Genomic DNA, 25126 nt, shown 5'->3' on the forward strand with positions numbered 1-25126 from the left:
ACCATAGCTACCTACCTCAATATAGCTGGTGAAACAGACTAGCACTCAAGAAATGAAATCCAAGGCTTAAAGAAGCATAAACAAAGTAAATTTAAGAAAAAAACAGACTAATGTTTCACATCATAGGATATCCCAAAGCACCTTGCAACTGATCAATGATTTTCAATGCGTAATTTGGAGATGCCGGTGTTGGACTGGGGTGTACAAAGTTAAAAATCACACAACACCAGGTTATAGTCCAACAGGTTTAATTGGAAGCACACTAGCTTTCGGAGCGTCGCTCCTTCATCAGGTCATAGTGGAGGGCTCAATCCTAACACAGAATTTACAGCGAAAATTTACAGTGTGCTGTAACTGAAATTATACATTGAAAATTGATTGTTAAGTCTTTCATCTGTTTGAATACCATGATAGTTTCACTTCTTTCATGTGTAAATCACAAAACCTTTTTTTTAAAGTTGCATTCTCAAGTTAGCTGTAACAATAGGTGATAGCTAGACAATATGTTGAAGGTGTTGGCCCCCTGTGTTCTCTGTCTATGCCATGATGTTTAGATTGATTCTAATCTAAAAAGTGAGATAATGGAGTTTTACATGAATTCATGCAGTTTTTGAGCAAAGTACAATGTAACCCTACAAGTGCAAATTCACCCCACAAAATATATGTGTGCATGTGGGTCTTTGTCTGTATGTGTGTGTCTGTCTGGGTTGGGGGTTGTGAGTGTGAGAAAGTGTATGTGTATGTGTAGTGAGTGTAGAGTGTCTTAAGTCTGTGAGGGTGTGCATGGGTGAGTGTGGGAGTGTGTGTGTCTGTAAGGGTGTGTCTGGGTGTCTGTGTGCGCATCTGTGTATATGTGTGTGTGTGTGTGTATGTGTGTGTGTGTGTGTGTGTGTGTGTGTGTGTATGTGTGTGTGTGTAGGAGTGTCTGTGTGTGTGTATAGTGCAGTGGTGGTCAGCAGAAATGTGACATGAACCCAAGGTCCTGGTTGGGCCCCTCCCTATGGATACTGAACTTAGCTATCAGCCTCTGCTCGGCCACTTTTCGCTGCTGCCTGTCTCGAAGTCTGCCTTGGAGGATGGTCACCCGACGGTCCAAGGTCGAATGTCCTGGACCACTGAAGTGTTCCCCAACTGAGAGGGAGCACTCCTGTCTGTTGGTTGTTGTGCAGTGCCCATTCATCTGTTGTCGTAGCCTTTGCTCGGTTTCCCCAATGTACCATGCCCCCGGGCATCCTTGCCTGCAACGTATAAGATAGACAACGTTGGCTGTGCCACATGAGTACCTGCCATGTACAAGATGGGAGGTGTCCCCACGTATAATGGTGATATCTATGTCCACACTCTGACATGTCTTGCAACGCCTACCATGACAGGGTTGTATGGAGTTGTCCTGAGAGCTGGGCAGTTTGTTACGAACAATGATTTGTTTGAGGTGTGGCGGTTGTTTAAAGGCAAGTAGTGGAGGTGTGGGGAAGGTCTTGGTGAGGTGCTCATCCTCATTGATAATGTGTTGCAGGTCTCAAAGAACATGGCGTAGTTTGTCAGCTCCTGGGAAATACTGAACAACGAAGGGTACCCTGTCAGTTGCAGCATGTGTCTGTCTCCTGAGGAGGTCATTACGGTTCCAGAAACTCAGCACCCACGGACCAGTCGAACTGGGAACTTTCCTCATCACAATGGACGTTTCCGCACTCTACACCAGCATCCCCCACAATGATGGCATCGCAGCAACAGCCTCAGTACTCAACATCAACAACTGCCAATCTCCAAACACCATCCTACAACTCATCGACCTTATCCTTGATCACAACGTTTCCACCTTTGACAACCAGTTCTTTATCCAGACACATGGAACAACCATGGGGACCAAATTTGCACCCCAATATGCCAACATTTTTATGCACAGATTTGAACAAGACTTGTTCTCTATGCAGAATCTCCAACCAACATGTTTCACCAGGTACATTGATGACATTTTCTTCCTCTGGACCCATGGCAAGGAGTCACTGATAAAGCTACACAGTGACATCAACAAGTTTCATCCCAACATCAAACTCACCATGGACTACTCTCGACTATCTGTCTCATTCTTGGACACACGCATCTCCTTCAAGGATGGACACCTCAGCACCACACTCTACCGCAAACCCACAGACAACTCACAATGCTACACTTCTCCAGCTTCCACCCAAAACATATTAAAACAGGCATTCCCTATGGACAAGCCCTACGCCTACACCAGATCTGCTCAGATGAGGAGGAATGTGACGGACACCTGGAAGTACTCAGGGATGTCCTCACAAGAATGGGGTGCAATGCCCAATTCATCCACCTCCAGTTCCGATGTGCCACAGCAAGGAACCATAACGACCTCCTCAGAAGACAGAGACATGCTGCAACCGACAGGGTACCCTTCGTTGTTCAGTATTTCTCAGGAGCTGAAAAACTATGCCATGTTCTTCGTGACCTGCAACACATTATCAATGAAGATGAGCACCTCACCAAGACCGTCCCCACACCTCCACTACTTGCCTTTAAACCTGAGAATGCAACTTTTAAAAAAAGGTTTTGTGAATTACACATGAAAGAAGTGAAACTATCATAGTATTCAAACAGATGAAAGACTTAAAAATCAAATTTTCAATGTATAATTTCAGTTACATCACACTGTAAATTTTTGCTATAAATTCTGTGTTACGATCGAGCCCTCCACTATCACCTGATGAAGGAGCGTCACTCCGAATGCAAGTGTGCTTCCAATGAAACCTGTTGGACTATAGCCTGGTGTTGTGTGAGTTTTAACTTTCAATGCGTAGTCACTGTTTAAGTTATCATTGCAATCCTTATTTAGTAATCACAGGTTACTATCAAATTAGTACAATTGAAAGCATGAGGGGCACATATAAGAAACAAATCCCTTTGTTTACTACATTGATTCATGAATAAGTTTTGCAAGGTCTAAACTAAAATATAAAAATAGAAAACATTTTTTGACAGGTAAATTCTAAATCATGCAATATACGTGACCTACTGGGTGGTGTATATAAAGGATGATTGATATAATAAGCCATCCACATGGTGAATCCCCAATAAAAGGCACATCCCTGGAAATAAAAGAAAACAATAAAGTTAAACAGCATTTATGGGTTTAAAATTGCTTTAAAAGAATGTGCCCTTTGAAAGAAGAAGTTTTGGAATTTAAATTGACAAAATTGGTAGTTTCTGGAAGCAGATCTTTTTCCATTTTTCCCTCAAATAACAGTACTTCAATATGACAAAATTATTGATCAATACATTTCATGAGAAAATGAAACTAAACTTTCATTTCTTCATTTTCTGACCTTTCATTCAGGAGTTCTAATTTAACAGCTTGTGGTTTAAAAAGTTTAAAGTCCAATTATTATTCTTTGAGTATGAATCAATCTAGTTTTTTTCAGAAATAAATTAAGTATAGTTATATAACAATTTCTCAATAATACTTAGAACCCATAAAAAGAATAATATTCCATAACTTTCAAGCAGTGTAAGTGAGATATGAAACTTGGTTTATCCATCTAAGCATCACTATATTCTTTTGGCTTTCACAATTCTATGAAGCTAGGGCCAAGGTTGGTTTGCTGCTAGTGCTATTTTCCATTTAAATGTTCCCCCGTTTCTACTGAACAGCCCCGCATGAATATATAGCCCGAAAACAAATTTGATTTTCCAACCTCTTCTTCATCTAACTACCACTGACACTGTCAATCATTTCCTATATGAATATTTCAATTTGCTAGTTATTAACACAAAACGTAGTCAATAAATTACCTCTTCTGTAGAGTCTTTCTTACTCTTTAAATAACATTTATTGTTAGATATATAATTTTCTAGGGAAACCACATGCTGAACACAAATATTGAAGTCTCATGAAGAATGCTGGTATCTCATGTCATTTCCGATGCTAAGGCATTGGATTTTAGCAATCTAAACTTTGGGCAGTTTGTCCTGCCTGGTCAGTTTAGAGTTGTGGATCACGGTCAATCCTCAATGGAAGAGTAGCTCAAATGATCCAACTCCTGCTCCTATATCACATGTTCACAAAGAAATATTGGCTCCTGGATAATGAATAACGTGTCCCACAGCTCATTAGTGGGACCACATCTGGAGTACAGTGTACAACATGAGGCTCCTTATTCAAGGAAGGATTTTCAAGATGGTGGCGATGTAGTAGTTCTACATTAGGGTTCTTGGCCTGGGGCTCATCTGCTTCTGTCTTCTTTCTTTGTTTCTTTTTTTTCTAATTTATCTTTAAAAGCCTTGTGTGGCATCTTCAGCAGGGTGAGAGCAGGTTCAGCCTCCCTACCGTGGCAATGGAAGCAGCTGCTCCCAGTGAGCAGTGGTGGTAGCTTAGGCAATAGTCTTCCCAGGTCTTTTTTTCCACAGGGGGATATTTTGGTTGGGACCAGACCCCAGATCCACGGCCAGCTCTGACTCTGGTGCTGATGTCACAGAGGCTTCAATGTTGTTGGTGGAGGAGGCTGATGACTGGCGGCAACATTTGGAGGACAATCAGAGGGGACCAGGAGGTCGGATACTAGGTCCATGGCTCCACCTCCAGCATGGGTGTGTCCATGACAACAGAAGTGGGCCCATAACTGAGACCCCGGAGTCCATTAGAGACCATTGCAGATGTCAAGCAGCAAAGGAGGAGAAGCAGAAGGTAACAAGATGAAGAGGGAATGATGAACTCTATTGCAGTAAACTCTTGCATTTGCACTCAGTGTTTCAAGATTGCACTGGAGCATTGCAAAACCTTGCAGTTTGCAACATCCAAACACTTTTCACTGTATTTTTATATACACGTGACAATAAATTTAAATCTAAATGAGACAGATGCATTTCAGAGAAAGTTGACCAGACTAATATCTGGAATGGGAGAAAGTGAGGACTGTGGATGCTGGAGGTCAGAGTCAAAAAGTGTGGCGCTGGAAAAGTACAGCAGTCAGGCAGCGTCCGAGGAGCAGGAGAGTTGACGTTTCAGGCATAAGCCCTTCATTAGGAAAGGTCCAGTTGTCTTATGAGGGATGTTTGGCCAGACCATATTTTTGTCCGTTAGTGTGTATAAGACTAAGAAATGACTGAATTGACATATATAAAATCCTAAGGGGTCTTGATGGGGTAGATGTGGAGTGATATTACCCAGTATGGACAGATTGTGAACAAGTGTTCACTGTTTCAAAGTAAGAACTTGCCCATTTAAGACAGAGATGAGGAATTTTCTTTTCTTTCTCCACTGTATATTGAAACTCTCAGCAGAAGCAGAATTTTCTGTTTGTTTTTGAAAAGGCAAAATGCTTTACTCAGCAAATTAACTGCAGTGCAACTGTGGATGAGCAAGGGAGTGAAAAGTTATCTTAATAGGTAGGAGTGTAGAGGAATCAGATCAGCCATTATTCTATCAAATCGCAGTGTGGGCTAAAAGGAATAAGTGGCCGACCCTTGTTTTTAATTTGTATACTCTTTGAAAGCTTTTGAAAATATTTTAGCTATTGAACAGAGGTGGACAATAATCCAATTCACTCAATTTTTGAGATCTGCAAACTCTTAATAGAATCCGAGAATTATCGTATTAAAGGAGGCATGGTTTGAATTCCACCAACTCCTGCACTAAGAGGGATCAGTTGGATTTCAGGTATACTCTGGGATTGGAAGTTCAGGTCAGAAATAAGGGGTTCACTCCTCACACAGATTAAGTGGGAACAGAGTGGGAATCCAACAGTGATAATTGTTGGAAAATTTGGGCCAAAATGCTTTACTCAGCAAATTAACTGCAGTGCAACTGTGGATGTCACCCCAAGATATATGCACACATTATGTTTAGTACCTCACTCATATGCATTGTATCACCCACAACTTAAGGCTTGCCACAGCTGTATAAAGCTTTGGTTAGGGTGCAGATGAAGTACTCCAATGTGTTTTGGGCAGCGCATTTCATAAATGATATATTTGGACTTGCCAGGACTAAAAGGGTTAACTTATCAATCCTGGTTACATAGAGAGGGTTTGTAAACTTACCAGTATTCCAGTTGTATAAGTGAAAAAGCTATTAATTTGAGGATAGGGAGCAACTGTTTGCTGTGTAAGGTTGGAGGGGGGGGGGGGGGTCCAGCTAGAACAAATTAACATAATCTTAAAGATAGAGCTAACTGTTCAGCATGATGTTGGAAAGCACAAAATGTGAAAACCTGTAAACCATTCCCTGGAAAATCTGTTGAAGGTAGAATTATTAAAAATTCCCAATAGACACTTGAATTCAAAAGGCTGATTGGTCTATTTCTGGTCCTGTGCTTTTTCATGCTCCTGTATGTACTGACTCCTCTGGGCGTAGCACTTATCAAACCCTCCACACGTTAAAATCCTTCTACTAATAACTATTAAATCCTCTCCTGGACTCAACAGATTTTATTCACCTGCTTAACTGTGTAGCCTTAACAATATAAAATGTTTTGAAATGTCAAATAAAGTAGTGTAATATTTGGTGTTAAAGATTTTCCTGAAATTTTACCTAAATTCTGCATTCCAATCATTCTGAAAGGGGAAGACCTATGAAGGATTTTAACTGTTTGTGCAATTGGTTAATGTCTGATGACGTTTTATCAACTCCAGCTCTCATCTCCACAGTGACATTATATCACAGATCACACTGTCTCTCACCCATATTTATTGCTTTGTTTTTACTGAATTAGCATAAATGCAGTTAAACCTGCAAATCTGAATTATTTGCAATATATATTTACATTTTATGACAGCTATTTGGATTAAAAATATGCTGGACATTTATAAAAAAGAGCTTTGAACAGGTTGACTTTCTTTATGAAAAATACTAACATATGTATCTAATAAAACAAAATGGCTGTGGGAGGCAGTACACCTCTCATTTCTTTTGAGAATAAACGAGATAAATCCAATGGGAAATAAAAGATAGATTACATGCCAGTCTAATATCTGTATTATCCATTGTTCAGCATCAGTGCTGTCCTGCATGACATTGTAACAGGTCTCTGAAAAACAAAAGTTAAACCTCCACCACATACCATTCAGATAAAGATTTATTGAAGCTACCTCGTGATAACATTTGATTTTAATCCAATCCACGAGCTAAAACATTGAAGAAATTAATAATGTTCGAAAATATTGTACTGCACTATAAAATCACTATGGTGAGGAAAATGAAGGGGCAATATAGGAAATAAGGTTTGCTAATGGCTATGTTAATGCTTACCTTCAGCATCTTCTTCAGAGCTGTGTTTCCATTTGTAAAGCTGTGCACAAAGAGAGTTTCAAGGATTTGCTTGATGTGGTGAAGGGAGTGGCAGATGCAAGCTAAGCTTAAAGGCAAGGTGGAGGAAGAAAATATACAGAAGTAATTTAGAAAGGTAAACTTTTGTCAAAATTTTTGCATGTTGTGTCCATTTCTTGTCGTTTGAGTTATTATTGATATCAGGGTTTCTGTTGTCCTGCTTACTATACTGGAATTTAGATGGTATATTTGATTCCAGAAATTGCTTCTGGTTGGCAGGCTGAAAAATTCTACAGAATCTTAAACTCCATTGGAGCCAAAGGCATTAGTTATGAGGAACACAGATGGCAATATAATCTCCCAAGCTAAAGCAGAGATCTTTATCTGTCATAAAAGGATCCCACTGAAACACTGGAGAAGTCTGATCATCCAATTTCTAACCTGCTCATTAGCACAGTTCATAACACACACATCTGTCTAACAAGCAGTCAATCTCTGAAGTGAAAGCCAGCCTGTGGCTTAATCATTGTCGTCCTGCCTCTGACAAACACTGCAGTGTTAAAATCTGGCTCTGCACCATCCCATTTATAGACTGGTGTCAAATGGGGATCAGGGTAGCTGGCGTGTATGGGAACTCTACCTCATCAGCTATGGTAGCCCAAAAACTTTCCTTTATATATGGTTTATTACCCCAAAGTGCTGATAAAACAATGGTTGTTCATGGAACGATAGTTTACTTCATAGGCTGTCAGATTGCTAAGCAACTTGTGCATTCTTTCACCACTTTATACTCTTCTGCACAGGAAGAGTGCAAAGATATGAAAATATATCATTTCCTCAAGTTAACTTGCAATATGCAAGTGGTCTTCCAGTGGTGACTTCTGATCATTTCAATGTATCTCGTTTCTGTCCAATTCTCATTCAGAAGTTCATGTACTTATTTTTCTTTGAGTCATATTCTGCCTTGCTGAAATTTCACAATTAGCTCTTGCAAGTTATATTGTTTCGTGGTATCAACTGATTTCAGGCAACCAAACTACATGCTGGGCCAGAGTGCTCAAGGTGAGAAATCAGAGCCATAGGATTCAATCCCATAATGCAAATCATTGATGAAAATATGGTTAGTGTCCCAAAGCTGCATGTCTCCCTACTCGTGCCAATCCAATTCTAGTACACAGCATTTGCAAATGTTTCTTTAAAAATCAGGACACATATAAAAAAAAAACTTGGCTTGTAGTGACCCACATGCTATTTGCTAGGAATGCAGATTGATTTAATAAAAATATTTTATCGAAACTTGAAGGGTAATAATTTGCCAGAATCAGTTTTCCGATATTTGAAAACACTCAACCTCAAAATGAATGAAGTTTGTTTTGAGGCACAGGATGATGGCTGGAACAGATTAGTGTTCTACCTCATTTGGATTATAGGATGAAAGCATCAAATTCTAATTTCTTATGGCAAAATTTCTTCAACTTGTCTTCACCAAACACTGAAGTTTCCAACCAAGTTGGAATGGAAGGTGAAGAATGAAAATTCACCGCTTTTGGCAGGGAATGCTGGGTGGAAGAATTGGCAGCCATGTTGAGCATCTGTCAGCTCCAAAAGCCTTGGGATTGTTTCTGTGTTTATGCTGTCAATGAGGAACATTGGCTGAAGAGCTTGATTTTTCAACAGTTAGCAATGACATGAGACACCCATAGCTGGTGTGCTGGGCTCTCTGCTGACAAATTGAACTAATGGAATTATGGCTTCAGTGTGAAGAAAGAATTTCAGCGAATAAGCACAGGGATTTTTGACATAAAATCGATAAGTCTGATCTCAAATTGTCTCACAATATGACCAGCTTGTTGATAACTAACAAGCCATGTTTGTCTTTCCATGATTTGGTGATTTTGTTTTCAGACAATGCTTAATGAACAGGGCCAATGCAATTGAGGCCTCTTCAGTTTCACTAATAAATTGCACTTGTGCAGATATGAACAAACTAGAAGTTAATTAATTCATAACCCTTGGGTAATTCCTGGCAGAAAAAGTATTATTGGGCATTGAAGAACATATTTTCCAAAAAGATGAGAGTTTTGAAAACATTATTGCATTTCTTGATCTCAGGGGATGACAGGGCAATGAAATTTACACAGAAAAATAAGTGGAAAAAGGATTGCAATGGAAAAAAATGACATAAATAGCAGGTGGTGCATTCTCTTTATTTAATCATGCCAAAGAGCTACCAGAGACATCAAACGTATTTTTAAAAAATATTTTCCATCCAATATTTCAGAGTTACTTCCACACACTGTTTGATTAATGTTAATAAGTTGATCCTTAGCTTTCTTCAAGAATTAAAGCCTTCTCAAACTTCGGGACAATGATCTCAAATTAACCTGTCTGTTACTTGCCAGATATGAAACACTAGTATCCCTCCAAACACCTTTCAATCCTGCTGCTTTTCAGCCATGTTCCAATACAAATCTGCAAGCTGCCCTCTCTGGAGTGGGTTCTGGGCATGGAGAAACCCAGAGTGTCAGTTTTCAAAGTTTTAGTTCAAGTAGACTTGGGGGCCAGTAGTATGTTGTACGTGAATAACATGGCCATGCAATCCCCAGGAATGTAACAACAGAATGAGAGAGGAGGAGCAGTCCTTCTCAGACAAGGATAAATTGGATAAGCCTGAAGAGCACTTGTGACTGTCCATTATTCTTTAAATGGTGCCAGGGCCATAGAGAGGCAAAAGGATACTGGGGAAAACTGAATAAGCGTCTGATTCATCAACGAGAGAGAGAGAGAGGTACCCAAATGACCATTGTGCTATCTTCAGAATTCCATTGTTAGTGGTGTAGATCAGCTTCCCTCCCAGAACCATCTCCAAATCTCCATTCTGTTCAACTAGAAGAGTGAGGAGAGCAGGTCTTTTTCACACAAGTGCAAACCTGAACACCACGGGAACATTCAGTACAAACTAAATGGGAAGCAGTACTTGTCTACAACAAATGAAATGTCTCCTCTACAACCACCATTTGCATATAGACCATGAGGCATGCTAGTATGTTAAGTTGTCTGACCAAGCTAGTTCCAAAAAAATGATGTTTTTGCACGCATGAACAAAGTGAAACAAGTGAAATGTGACAAATTTAATATCTTTAAAAAGATTCCACAGCATCTATGTGCTTTCACAAGTTTATGTTTACAGTCATCCACCTCAGTACATTCCTGACATTGTAAACTGAGGTGGAAGAAGTCCATTCCGTGAATTGCCGTATTGCCTTTGTTGGAAATAGCAGGCATGCTCTTGAATTCAACTTGAAGGTTCATCCTCTGGGGATGTCTTGCACTGCTGCAGGAGTATTCTCCTTGAACTTGTCTTCTCGAGACAAAACAATGTCAATAATAGAGTCAATTCAGAGAGATAGCTCAACATGGATATCCTGAGAGGAATTCCCTCAGGTGCCAGGCACACAATCCTTCCTCTCAGTGTGCAATGGCATCTCTCTGTCGCTTTGGTGGTAAGTCCATGTGCCTCATCCCCTTCTTGCCTAGCCACTGGTGTATACAGCCTATGTTAGAGCAATGAAATGCAGGGCACAGTGCACCTGTTTTTATACTGCACCTGACTGTCCCTAACAGTTGCCAAGCTGTCCATTGAATAAGTCAAGCATTCGGTTACCTAGGCCATGGAAGAACACATGATGCAGTGATTCCTCTACTGTCTGCGGAAAACTACTCATGACCTCTGACATCTCCTCCAGATGTTCCTCTGCTTTTTGCTCTTTCTCTACCAGGCTTCATGCCTCCACAACCAGAGGGCCATCATTAATGTGAGGTTCAGCAGAGATCTTGTCCCCAGCAGTTCTTCATGTGATAAGGGGACCCACCTGCTAAAGTCTCCTTCTACTGCTGGGATGTATGTGCAGTGTACTCACCACAGAGTGGTCCTGAGTTTAAATGCAAAAAACCTCCATGACTTCTGTGAATATAACTGTGCTGATGGAGAATGTGGAAGAAGCAGATGAATGTGCATGTCTGTGCCAATGCTGACAACATGCCCAGAATTGGATTTTCAGGGTACTGTTATGGCTACAGATTGGACTTGGGATTGCAAGGGCTAGAGTGGAAAGTAAAAGAAAACATTAAAAATCAGTTCCTAATGAACACATTGCGTTTCTTCACATGTCCCCGCACATCCATGTGTAAGCACCAGGTTGAATGCATTTTCACTTGCATGCCAACTCATGCCATTTTTGATCATTCAGTCATTCTTCTATTCTTTGTGCAGTGCTTCTTCCTAGTTAGGATTGAGCAGCCACAGATCTGGCACTGCATCTCCAATCCTTGCTATCTTTCTAACTGGGGTCTGTTTCTACTGCATGACAATCTGCAGAGTTAGTGTCATATCTCACACATACCCACCTTTCCAACATGCATTCGCATCACAGATATTAGTTCAAGAATAAATACATACATTCGATCCAAGCACTCCAGCCAAATTGTCTTGCATTTTGGTTTCAATCACCATGTAGTCCTGAGACTGAATATGTATTTGTATGCCTCACCTCATTGCTTGCTTGCAAAGATACGTTACATACTGCTCCCATCTGAGGCCCTTTGAGAATATGTGACTGTGCCACTTACCATGATAAATTGTAGCAGGTTGGTGACTCTATTCCTGCACTGGACCCAGGACTCAGGTTGCTCAATGATCTCTGTCCAAGCATCTTTCATCTTAGTAGGACTTATTCATTAAATAATAAGGTCCTAGGGAGTATAGCTGAACAAAGAGATCTCAGAGTGCACGTTCATAGCTCCTTGAAAATGGAGTCACAGGTAGATAGGATAGTGAAGAAGGTGTTTGGTATGCTTTTTTTATTGGTCAGAATATTGAGTACAGGAGTTGGGAGATCATGTTGTGGCTGTACAGGACATTGGTTAGGCCACTGTTGGAATATTGCGTGCAAATCTGGTCTCCATCCTATCGGAAAGATGTTGTGAAACTTGAAAAGATTTACAAAGATATTGATAGTGTTGGAGGATTTGAGCTGCAGGGAGAGTTTGAATAGGCGAGGGCTGTTTTCCCTGGAGCATCAGAGGCTGAGGGGTGACCTTATAGAGGTTATAGAATTATGAGGAGTATGAATAGGATAAATAGACAAAGTCTTTTCCCTGAGGTGGGGGAGGCCAGAACTCGAGGGCATAGGTTTAGGGTGAGAGGGGAAAGATATAAAAGAAATCTAAGGGGCTGTCTTTTCATGCAGAGAGTGGTACGTGTATGGAATGAGCTGCCAGAGAAAGTGGTGGAGGCTGGTACAATTGCAACATTTAAAAGGCATTGGATGGGTATATGAATAGGAAGGGTTTAAAGGGATATGGACTGGGTGCTGGCAGCTGAGGCTAGATTGGCTGGGATATCTGGGCGGCATGGATGAGTTGGACCAAACTGTCTGTTTCTGTGCTGACATCTCTATGACTCTATGACTCTATAAATGGGAGAACTTTGGGCTGCCTTGAGAAAAGAGCCTCTCCTACCACTCCTGATGGTTGGAGGAACATCTGTCAGAGTTGCCAGTCTCCAGCCGGGGCAAAGACAGTGCATTGAAAGAGCATGGATGTAAAAGGCGGAGGGAAGTCAGAATACAAAACCATACATGAAAGGGAGAGAAGACAGGAAAGATTTGAGGTATGTAGTCTTCTAATGAAAAATGAAAAAAAGAATAACTGATCACATAGAAATCGACAGGAAAGTTGTGGCCTTCATGCAGAGCTGTCCCATTTGTCCTGGATGTTCCTTTTTTAACTTCTCACGCTCGCTACATTGTCATCTAACAGTGGATACCACAAATGAATACCACTGTATGATTGCAACTGTCTTTTGTATCCTCTGACGCCCCCAGTAAATTTGAATTGTGGGTGCTGGGGCTGGGTACTGACTCATGAGAAGTGTGCCCAATTCCAGTTCCACCATCGGAACCTGAGTACATATTATGAAATTCTAACTGTGTCTGCAAATAGCACAAGTATTCAAGGACCTCTCATTGGAGCTCTGGACTCAAAGATTGTGATTGACCATTATTATTACAACACACTGTACAAAGATCTTCACCTTCACAATGCTGTGAACATGGATCTCATTGCTGTTTAAAAAAAGAGAAGGTGCATTACATGCTGGCTTAGGCAGCAATGAATACATTTTTAAAAATCATTGCCTGATCCTTTGGTACTGAATCTTTTCAGTACATAGATCTTTTCAGTATCTTTTCAGAATACAGATGTGTGCGCTCAGGAATGAATCATTATATCTTTGATGAAGCCTTAAAGAATTTCCTGTGAAAGTCACAACTGTTGAGATGTTTGCCCTGTCATGACACCAGGTCATCTGTGCTTGCTCATTTTTTGGATAAGAGGCTGTGAACATTAGGACGTCATTTGTTGATAAAGGGCAAAGCAGGTGAGTGAATATTTCTCTTCCATCTCCCTACAGCTTGAATGGAAACTTCTGTATTGACAGCAACATATTGTATGGTCATGTTTACTGGTCCCATTTAAGATGCTGTGGGTAGATTCACTGTCACCAATCTTTCTTCCTGGCTGAGTTATGGATATCAAGTGGAGAAGAATATCCACACAAAGTCTTCTGTGGAAGAGAAGCACTGTCTCAGAAAAGAGTAGGTTTATTAAATAGCACTTACTAGTAAATAAGATGGCCAATGGGCCGAGGAGTAGCAGATGGAGTTTGATTTAGATAAATATGAGGTGCCTCATTTTGGAAATGCAAATCAGGGCAGGACTGGGATATGGGCCAAATGTTAGCAAGTGAAACTAGATTACTTTAGGATCTCTGGTCAGCATGAATGAGTTGACACTTAATGGTAAGGTCCTGGGGAATGTTGCCAAACAAAGAGACCTTGGAGTTTCATAATTCTATGAAAGTGGAGTTGCAGATAGACAAGATAGTGAAGAAGGAATTTGGTATGCATGCCTTTATTAATCAGTGCATTCAGTATAGGAGTTGGGAGGCCATGTTGCAGCTGTAAAGGACATTGGTTAGATCACTTTTGGAATATTTGTGTGCAATTCTGGTCTCCCTGCTATAGGAAATAAATTGTGAAACTTGAAAGCATTCAAAAGACATTTACAAGGATGTTGCCAGGGTTGGAGAGTTTGAGCTATAGGGAAAGGATGAATAGGCTGGGCCTTTTTTCCCTGGAGTATTGGTGGCTATGGGGTGACCTTATATAAGTTCATAAAATCATGAAGATCATTGCTAGGGTGAACAGCCAAGGTCTTTTCCTTCAGGCGGGGGAGTCCAAATCTAAAGGGCATAGATTTAGGGTGAGAGGGGAAAGATTTAAAAGGGACCTAAGGGGCAACTTTATCACAGAGAGGTTTGGAATGAGTTGTCAGAAAAAGTCATGGCAGCTGGTACAATTACAGTATTTAACAGGATCTGGATGGGTACATGAATAGAAAGGATTTAAAGGGATATGGGCCAAATGCTAGCAAGTGGAACTAGATTACTTTAGGATCTCTGGTCAGCATGAATGAGTTGACACGAAGGGTCTATTTCCATGTTGTACATCTCTATTACTATATGACTCTAAATAAGGTTACACTTGAGTTACATGAGAGCCTCTTGTGAGGCATTTGGTTAGACTAAAGAATTAAGACTAGACTTAAGTGTACATTACTGTTTAGCTACATTGCACTTAGTACTAAACTTAAGATTGGTACTAACCCTGAAGCCTGGAAGTAGTTAGCTCTTCCTTGCAATAGTCCTTCATATCCTGAGGGTGGAGTTTATCTTGAGATATTGATTAACCCTTTCAGGTGCTAACTGCCCCATAAAACATATAGAACCTATGTGGCTTCTGCACTGAAGTGTTTGAAAGTTTAATGACTTTGGCTGCCTTCCACTTTTGAACAACAAATACACCAGACCATATACATATGGATTTTCCAAGAAAACCTTCTGCTGATGAACGGAATAATTTTCGAATGAGAGATAGCAAGAAAATTCAGTGCCAGACACTTCACAAAATGATTAACTGACTCATAGATTTAAGTGTTTAAAAAGAAGTATAACCAAAACCTCTATGTGACAAAAGACCAGATAAGAAGTTACTTACTGCACTACTGGGTGACGTCTGGAATGGTTTATCTCTTCTGTTTCATACAGATTTAGTATGCGAAAATAGAACAGCAAATAGATTAAGAGACGCCCAGTATATTCTGTTAGAAACACCTGAAAGGAGAGGTAATCTATTTCAGCTTTACGAGTGAAGTTTCACAGAAGATCTGCCTAGAAAAAATTAATTACATCAAATATTTCCTTGCTAGGTAGGCAAAACAGCGAGTCGGACTGATCCAGTGCAATGCTTTTGAGTTACTCCCTCAATTTGTGATTCACAATTATTTTCCACTTAGTGTGTCCAAGAGGCAGCTTGTGAACCAAGCAGCCTGTGAACTATTTTCTTTTGTATATTTACTTTATAGAAAGGTGATTTGATTTATTTCAGTCTCCCAGTTCTGGAGAACTGGAGCATGGGTTGCCATCTTACATACGTACATGGATTTATCTGCAGATTAATCAGGGAAAGGATCAGATTCAGATCTATGACCCTGGACTAGTTAAAGGATTCAATGTTCACTGCCTTCATGGAAGAAGAAAGATTTAAATATTTTTGTTCCTGGGCAGATAGTGTTCCTTATCTCTGGTAAAATACTGGCAGCAGTCTGGTCAAACTCATCTGCACCTTTCTAAAGCCCTGATATATGCCTGGAATTATCCACAATTCTGCATCTGAGTCCTAACCAGAGATTGATGATATTTCTGCATCATTTCTTCAAGTATTCCAAATCTGTTTTTTGAAGCATCTTATCCTTTATTATCACCTTTAGAGTTTTGTGTACATAGACATCAAGGTTTCTCTGTAATTTACACTTTACAGAATGACCGTACACTGTCTTTCTATATTTGTGCTTCTAAAATGCACAAGTAGGTTCTAAGTTGCCCACTTAGAAGTGGGTTCCCAAACTGAATGAATACCCCTGCTATAGTTTCAGCAAATTACGGACAATCTTAAAATCACCATTAATTTATATGTTACAGTCTTTACTGAATCTTCCTTATTCTTTTCATAACCCGGCAGCCCTGGGTTGATGATTGAGCTTTCTTTACTGATTAACAATTCTTAGTACCATGTAATCCATCAGAAATAATCCTATTTTGAAAAATAGGCAAAAGTGAGGACTGCAGATCTGGAAACCAGAGTTTAGATCAGAGTGGTGCTGGAAAAGCACAGCAGCATCTGAGGAGCAAAATCTATTTTGAAAAATGTCTTGTGATGAGCAATTTATAGCTTTCCCCTCAAAGAGGTCATACTTCAGTAGAAAGGAGTCAAAAAATAAATGGACGATATGAGCCATTTGATCAGTTCCCTGTTGATTATTGTTATTAAAAGTCAAGGAAATAGTGAAATCTCCAACAATACCTGTTCTATCTTTCTACCAGCCATTCTTTAGTTAGCTGATAAATAACATAACATGATGCTTAATAACCATTGGCAGTAACAGTTACTATATTAATGTTAGTACACCTCATGAAGTCCCATGGTAACATTTGGACAAAGGTTCACAAAGTTTCTACGCTTGCAGCTCATATGGGAATTGACATGTTACCAATGGTCAGAATGTTATGTGTTTAGGGGTGCACACAGCTTTGCTATGACATCGAAGCCACACATGTGGACTTGTTCCATAACTACTTAAATTTTGCAAAGAAGAAAATTCATCACTTTGTCCTCCATTTTTCAGTTGAATGAAATGTAGATAACCATATATTCCTATTACCCATGATGATCTACCATACCTGCTATTTCAATGCCCCAGTGCAGGTGTGAGCTCTACATGACGCTAAACATTGAGTGCTGAATATGGGGCAGAGAGACACTGGAAATGGCAGGTGAATGATGATTATGGACCAAATGGTTGCTGGATAATAACTTGATGGATGCCATACAAGTGACTATGGTGGGGTGAGCAGCTGCAGGCCACGTGATTGAGACACGTTTCTATGAATCATCAATTCTGTCAAGAAGGTTAAACTTGAAGGGGACCACTAAGGCGTAACTCTAATTACGGAATTTCAGCTCTAATCATTTGTTCCTACTCCTGAACCTAAAATACTAATTTGTAATGGATGTTAATCTTTGATCAATTTTATTATTATCTGCTTGAATGTAGTGTTAATTAGAATTTAATTCCTACATTTTGTTTATTTCTATAAAACATTCAGATGTCACAGCCCGGAAGGAGTCTGAGAGAGTTCTGGTTTCCAGAAGAGCAAGAAACATTGCCAAAAGGTAAAGTCTTTTGATAAAATAGCATGCATGACATATTAAGTCTGTCAATGCTGAATCGTTCAGAAAGCAGAAACAATCACTACAGCAGACAATGGCCCTGAAGGACTTGCATTGTAAGATGTCAACTTTAGGACTCTGGATTATATGACACCTTTGTGTTTTGGCTGAAGAACAACATGTAAGACCTTGTGAATTCCTGTCAGCAACACACCTGGACACACCAATATTCATGTTGCACTCTGCTCTTAACCTTCTTGCTATCGGCTGCTTCCAGGTACCAAAACGAAGCATCACGTGAATCAGGCAGTATAATGTTCAATCATGCATCATTGAGATGACAGATGGCCCATTCTGCTACTTGTCAGTATATATCAGGTTCATTTGCGGAATCAAACACCAGCTGGAGTGGCAAAGCTCATTATACCAGACACACAATATTGCGCAAACATAAGACTATATCAGAACACAGAATAGTACAGCACAGAACAGACCCTTCTGTCCACTGAGTCTGTGCTGACTGTGATGCTATTCTCAACGAATCCCAACCGACTGTGAATGGTCTGTATATGCCCTGTCTACTCATGTGTCTCTCACTGTGCCTCCTAAATGTTACTGTTGTATTCGCATCTACCATCTCCTCTGACAGTATATTCTAGGCTCCCAGCACCCTCTGCATTAAAAAAACCTTGCCTCGCGCACCTCCTTTAAATTTTTTCCCTCTCACCTGAAACCTATGCGTTCTATTATTTGACATTTCCACCCTGTGAAAAGATTTTGACTATTCACCCAACCCATTCCTCTCATAATTTTATATACTTCTATCAGACCACCCCTCATACTGGTAAAAACAATCCACGTTTGCCCAACTTCTCATGATAGCTAATGCAATCCAATCCAGGCAGTTTCCTGATCAACCTCTTTGCTCCCTCTCCAAAGCCTCCACATCCTTCCTCTTGTGTGGCAACTAGAACTGCACACAACACTCCAAATGTGGCCTACCTAAAATATTCACTGCAACTACATTAATATTTGAACCAAAAATGCCTTTTCAGTACAGTAACAATGAAAATAATTGAACATTTACCATTCAACTTGTGTACAGTTAGAAGATCCTTTATCAGAAATGCTCGGGACCAGCTGTTTTTCGAAATTCGGAATTTTCTGGGTTTCAGAATAGTGACAGTTTAATGGTGAAATTTTAACAACTCTTACTGGAGAAGCAGACTTCCAACTAAGAATGTGTGTGTCACACCCCCCCCCCTCCCCCATTGCATCTGAGTGACACACATCAAGTGGGTGTCAACTTGGGTTAACTGTTTGCTCGCCAAACAACCTTGTTAATGAGAAAAAAAACTCCACAAAACAACTTCAGATTTTGGAGTTTTTTGGGTTTTGGATGTTCGGATAAAGGATAAATCATCATCAAAAGACTATATGAAACTTCAGAATTCTATCTGCTAAGGGATATGGTTATGTGGTGATGTAGTAATATTGTCATTGGGAGATACACTGGCTAATGCTTCGGGGTATGAATTTGAACGCCATCATGGCAGATAGTGAAATTTGAAATTTAAAAAATTTCGAAACTGAAGAAAAGAAAGTCTACTGTTGACTATGAAACAATTATCATAAAAGCCCATCTCGTACATGAATGCATTTTAGGGAAGATGGGAAATCTGCTATTCTTCCCCAGTCTGGCCTATATGTAACTCCAATTCCATAGTAAGAGGTTGATTCATAACTGTTCTCTGAAATTACCTGGTGAGTCACTCAGTTGAATCAACTTGGTACAAAGTCAAATAACAGGAATGAGATCAGACAGGTCACACAGCATTAAGTGAGTTACTGGAAATGGCAATGGCACACAGAGAACTGTCAACACTGTGAAGACTAAACATCAGGGAGGTTGTGGTCAAGTTGGGAGAGCTGGCACATGGGCTCCTCAAGCAACAAGCTGACACAGAATGGAATCATACTTTACAGATAATATCCATGATAGCACTACTACCGACCTGGGCAGGTCCTGACTTGCCAGCAGGATAGTTGTATACAGTCACAAGGAAGTTGCCTTGTGAGCACTTTGTATTGACTTTGCACGCCATGAATTCACATGGCATCAAGTCAAACATGGGCAAGGAAACCTCCTGCTGGTTACCATCTATTACTCACATTCAGTTGATAATTCAATATTTCAACATGTTGGATGATGCAATTAGAGAGACAGGGCACAGAATGTATACTGTACTGTGACGGGAACTTCAATATCAATAGAGTGATTTCATTGTGCCACTGCTGATAAAACTGATGAATATTAAGGGACATGATTGGACTTACGATAGGTGATGACGGAGCCAGCAACAGGATAAAATGTACCTGTCACATATCTGTCTTACAATGTCAATAGATCTGATAACTGCACAATTTTTGTGGAAACAAACTTCCCCCTTTGCATTGAGGATACCCTTAATCATGTTATGATGAATTAAATAGTTTTCCAAACCAATGGATATCATGTTGAATGAAATTGATTTCATAAACAATCAAATAAAACAAGAATTGGCATCCATCTGTAGGTTACCAACAGCAGCAGAATTGTACTCAGCTGCAATCTGTAAACTCATAGTTCACTTTACCATTAATGCTTAGCCAGGGGAACAATCCTGGTTCTTGGGAGAATGCAGGAGTTCATTCAGACATGATACTAAACAGACCTAAAAGTCAAGTGTCAACATGGTGAAGCTATAACACGGAATTAACCAGCAGCAAAAACAGCATGTGACAGCAAAGCAATTATGCCTAATCTCTGCAGCACTGACACTGCTTAGGTGTGATGTAGTTAAACAATTCACTGGAGGATCACCTAACACACACCCCTCAATGATGAGGGAGCTCACAGTGCATTTGAAAGAACCTTCAACTTGAATACTGAGCGGATGGTCCATTACAGCATCCTCCTGAGATTCTCAGCATCACAGATACCAGTCTTGAGACAATTTGATTCACTCTGCATGATATCATGGAAAAGCTAAAGACAGTGGATTCTGCAAAGGCTAGGTGCCCTGATAACATTCAAGCAGTAGTTCTGAAGACTGCTGCTCCAGAATTAGCTGCACTCCATTAACTGAGACTTTCCAGTAAAGTTAAAACAATGGCATCCACCTGACAAGATGGGAAATTGCCTAGGTGTATCCTGTCAAAAAAACCCACTGACGTTCAGTTTGGATTCTACAATCTGATTCTAGAGAACCTATATATATTTCCCAAATGAGCTGCCAGAGGAAGTGGTGACTGCTAGTACAATTACAACATTTAAAAGGCATCTGTATGGGTACACGAATAGGAAGGGTTTAGAGGGATATGGGTCAAAGTCAAAAAATGTGAAATTGGAAAATCACAGCTGGTCAGGCAGCATTTGAGGAACAGGAAAGTCGACGTTTCAAGCATAAGCTGTTCATCACAAATGTGACGCGTTCCTGATGAAGAGCTTATGCTTGAAACACCGACTCTCCTGCTCCTCGGATGCTGCCTAACTGGCTGTGCTTTTCCAGCGCCACACTTTTTGGCTCTGATCTCCAACATCTGCAGTACTCACTTTCTCCTGGACATGGGTCAAATGCTGACTAATGGGACTAGATTAATTTAGGATATCTGCTCGGTATGGATGAGTGGGACAGAAGGGTTCTTTTCCATGCTGTACATCTCTATGACTTTGTGAGTCTAAACCTAACCAAAGCAATGTTTGCTTTTCAGGGGGTGTTTATCATGCATTCACTTGAAGACAGAATACAAGATTAGCACTGCGAAGTAAGAATTAACTGCTGCAGATATATTGACTATACTTCTGCAGAACTCACAGAGGCCAGAACCATAGACCTGCATAGTGTCATGAGAATATAATACATCAATGCGAATAACTAGCCTCCTGAGACATTGGGGACTTACCCCTCTCAACCCCGGAAAATTCATCAGATAAAGCAGAAATCTTACAATATAATTTTTAAGGATTAAGTAGAATTTCTGTTATTTTTCTGGAGCTATTACTGGAGAAACTTAAAATTAAGCCTGAAAATTCACCTCCAATGTTTCCAGTATTTGGCATTATTTGATGCTGCTGGAATAACAATTTGAAATGGGCTGCAGCATGTTGCACAGTGAAGTGTATTGCCATGAAAGGAAATACACATAAACTTGGGGAAGAAGAGGTGTGACAAAAGTCCCACATGATGACTGAGGCCTATAACTTACAAGTAAGTTACAAATATTTATTTCCCCTTATAGACCAGAGAACTTTGATTTAGCTTTTCATCCCTCTCCAGACCATATATGGAATCTCATGGTGAATGGTATCTCAATCTGATGCAGAATACACCATAATTATATCGAACAGGCTACATGGGATAGGTGACCTTCTCCTATTGGCTTTATCAGAGATATGGGCCAAGCACAGACGTGTGGGGCTCATTTAGTTTGGGATTACGGTGGGCATGGACTCGTTGGACTGAAGGGTCTGTTTCTGTGCTGTATGACTCTATGACTCTAGACTTGATGTGATACATAACCCCATGACTTGAACTCAATCTAAAGCAATACTGGTCAAAGTCAGACATGTGTACATACAGTCTCTCAATTAATTTTAGGCATAATCTTCGGTACAAGTTTAAAAAGTCGACATTATTGATTTACCAGTCCATATTGCATGATTATGTCAAATCAATGGATTTAGAACATATACATTTGGGATAAGAATGACTATTTCTTGGTGGATTTCTGGAGCATGTTATTCAAAAATATTACCTGACCATCATGCAACCAGGCTAGGTGGGAAGGAAACATCACACTTATTAAAGCAAACATAAAATATACAATTCTAGAGTACTAGTTAGCACTGTCAGCAAGGGAAGATGTTCCACATTCTCCTTTCATGGTTCTGACCACTGTGATGCCATTACGTCTTACCGTAATCCAACTTATCTGGGTCCCCAGATCTCTGAAGTATAATGTAACGATGGAGGATGCTGCAAGGTTCTTAACAACTTTGGTATCATTCAGGAGAGGACCAGCTGCAAACAGGCAAGACAAGAATCAATATTAAGTTAATCTCAACAGGAAACACAGTGAGTGCTGTAGTTTCTACATTACTGCAACAATTGAAATAATTCAATACTGGAAGAATACTAAACGAGAAAAAGAATTGTGGATGCTGAAAATCAGAAACAAACACAGAAATTCCTGGACAAGCTCAGCAGGGCTTGCAGTAATTGAGGAGAGAAAGCAGAGTTAACTCTTCAGGTCCAGTGCTTCTTCTGAAGAAAGGCACAAAATGCTAACTTTGCTTTCTCTTCTCAAATAGAGGCAGACCTATTGAATATTGGAAGAATGCTGCTCATGTTATAGTTGTCTAATTATAAGATATAATTTATGTAAAAGGATAAACTAGCTTATTGAAAATAAAAGCTCTAACCAACCCTTTTAAAAATAGAACTCACCAGGAAGGTCTCTGAGATAAAATTAGAGTGAGAATTCTCAGCCCAAAACAGAAAGAGTGAAGATAACAGTGAGATAGAGGACAAAAGTCTCAAATGGACAGAAGATGCTAGAGGCGGCTAAAGAGAGGCGACTCCCTGTAGTGATGAATTGAATTGAATTGAATTTATTGTCATGTGTACCGAGGCACAGTGAAAAGCTTTGTCTTGTGAGCAATACAGGAAGATCACATACTTAAACTGCATAGATAATAAATAATAGGTAAACTGCAGCAAAAAACAAAACACAGGTACAGGCGAATGTTAAAAGTTTGTGAGTCCATTCAGTATTCTAACAACGATAGGGTGGAAACCGTTACAAAACCAGCTGGTACATGTGTTCAGGCTTCCGTACCTTCTCCTCAATGGCAGAGGTTGTAGAAAAAAATTGCCAGGATGGGATGGATCTTTAAGAATGCTGGCAGCCTTTCCTTGACAGTGGGCTTGGTAGATGCATTCTATAGATAGGAGGTTGGCCTTTGTAATTGTCCGGGCCAAGTTCACCACTCTCTGTAACCACCTCCGATCTTGAATGGTACAGTTGCCATACCAGGTAGTAATACATCCAGACAGAATGCTCTCGATGGTGTACCTATAAAAGTTGGCAAGGGTATTCACTGTCATGCCAAATTTCCTCAGCTGCCTCAGGAAGAAGAGGTGTTGTTGGGCCTTTGTTACCAGTGCATCCACATGAAGAGTCCAAGAAAGCTTGTTGTGGATAACCACTCCCAGAAGCTTGACACTCTTAATTGATTCCTGATGAAGGGCTTTTGCCCGAAACATTGATTTCGAAGCTCCTTGGATGCTGCCTGAACTGCTGTGCTCTTCCAGCACCACTAATCCAGACTCTTAACTTGCTCCAACCTCTCTGCTCTTAATGTGTCACATCCTGCCAAAAGTCAATAATGAATTCCTTGGCTTTGCTGGCATTCAGAGCTAGGTTGTTCTCAGTGCATCATTCTTCCACATCTTCCACCTCCCGTCTGTAGTCTGTTTCGTCGCCATCTGAGATTCGACCGACTATGGTGGTGTCATCAGCGAACTTGTAATTTACATTAGTCTGTATTTGGTGACACATTCATGGGTATACAGTGAGTACATTAGGGGGCCGAGTACTCACCCTGGGGGCTCCAGTATTAAGTGTCAGTGACAATGAAATATTGTCCCCAGTCTTCACTGATTGCGGCCTACGAGTCAGGAAACTGAGGATTCAGTTGAAGAGAGTCGGGTTTATTCCGAGATCACTAAGTTTAGTAATCAGTCTCAAGGAGTTAATAGTGTTGAAGGCTGAACTGTAGTCAATGAGTAGGATTCTTACATAGCTGTTCTTGGTGTCAAGATGTTCTAGGGAGAAGTGAGGGGCAAGTGATATGGCATTTGATGCGGATCTGTTGGTTCGATAGGCAAATTGGAGTGGGTCAAGAGTATTGGGGAGGCTGGAGTCGATCAATGCCATGACCAGCCTTTCAAAGCACTTCATGACCACCGAAGTGAGGGCCACTGGGCGGTAGTCATTGAGACATGCTGCATGAGCCTTCTTAGGCACAGAGATCATGTTAGGAGGTAAAAACAATGACTGCAGATGCTGGAAACCAGATTCTGGATTAGTGGTGCTGGAAGAGCACAGCAATTCAGGCAGCATCCAAGTAGCTTTGAAATCGACGTTTCAGGCAAAAGCCCTTCATCAGGAATAAAGGCAGTGAGCCTGAAGCGTGGAGAGATAAGCTAGAGGGGGGTGGGGGTGGGGAGAGAGTAGCATAGAGTACAATGGGTGAGTGGGGGAGGGGATGAAGGTGATAGGTCAGGGAGGAGAGGGTGGAGTGGATAGGTGGAAAAGGAGATAGGCAGGTAGGACAAGTCCGGACAAGTCATGGGGACAGTTACTGAGCTGGAAGTTTAGAACTAGGGTGAGGTGGAGGAAGGGGAAATGAGGAAACTGTTGAAGTCTACATTGATGCCCTGGGGTTGAAGTG

At 40.5% G+C, this 25126-nt stretch overlaps 1 protein-coding gene across 4 annotated transcripts in view; it reads right to left on the reverse strand.

Annotated features, from left to right (window-relative positions):
- LOC140490231 (trans-2,3-enoyl-CoA reductase-like) overlaps positions 1-25126 on the reverse strand; it is a 175493-nt gene that overhangs the window by 72315 nt on the left and 78052 nt on the right. For all 4 annotated transcript variants that reach the window (XM_072589092.1, XM_072589091.1, XM_072589089.1 and 1 more), the window contains 4 exons: positions 22588-22691; positions 15397-15512; positions 7262-7367; positions 3032-3104 (listed from right to left, as the gene is read on the reverse strand). In XM_072589092.1, coding sequence (XP_072445193.1) covers positions 3032-3104; positions 7262-7367; positions 15397-15512; positions 22588-22691 — 399 coding nt within the window. The remainder of the gene's footprint in view (positions 1-3031; positions 3105-7261; positions 7368-15396; positions 15513-22587; positions 22692-25126) is intronic.

Source organism: Chiloscyllium punctatum, chromosome 2 (assembly GCF_047496795.1).
Source record: "Chiloscyllium punctatum isolate Juve2018m chromosome 2, sChiPun1.3, whole genome shotgun sequence".
NCBI lineage: Eukaryota > Metazoa > Chordata > Chondrichthyes > Orectolobiformes > Hemiscylliidae > Chiloscyllium > Chiloscyllium punctatum.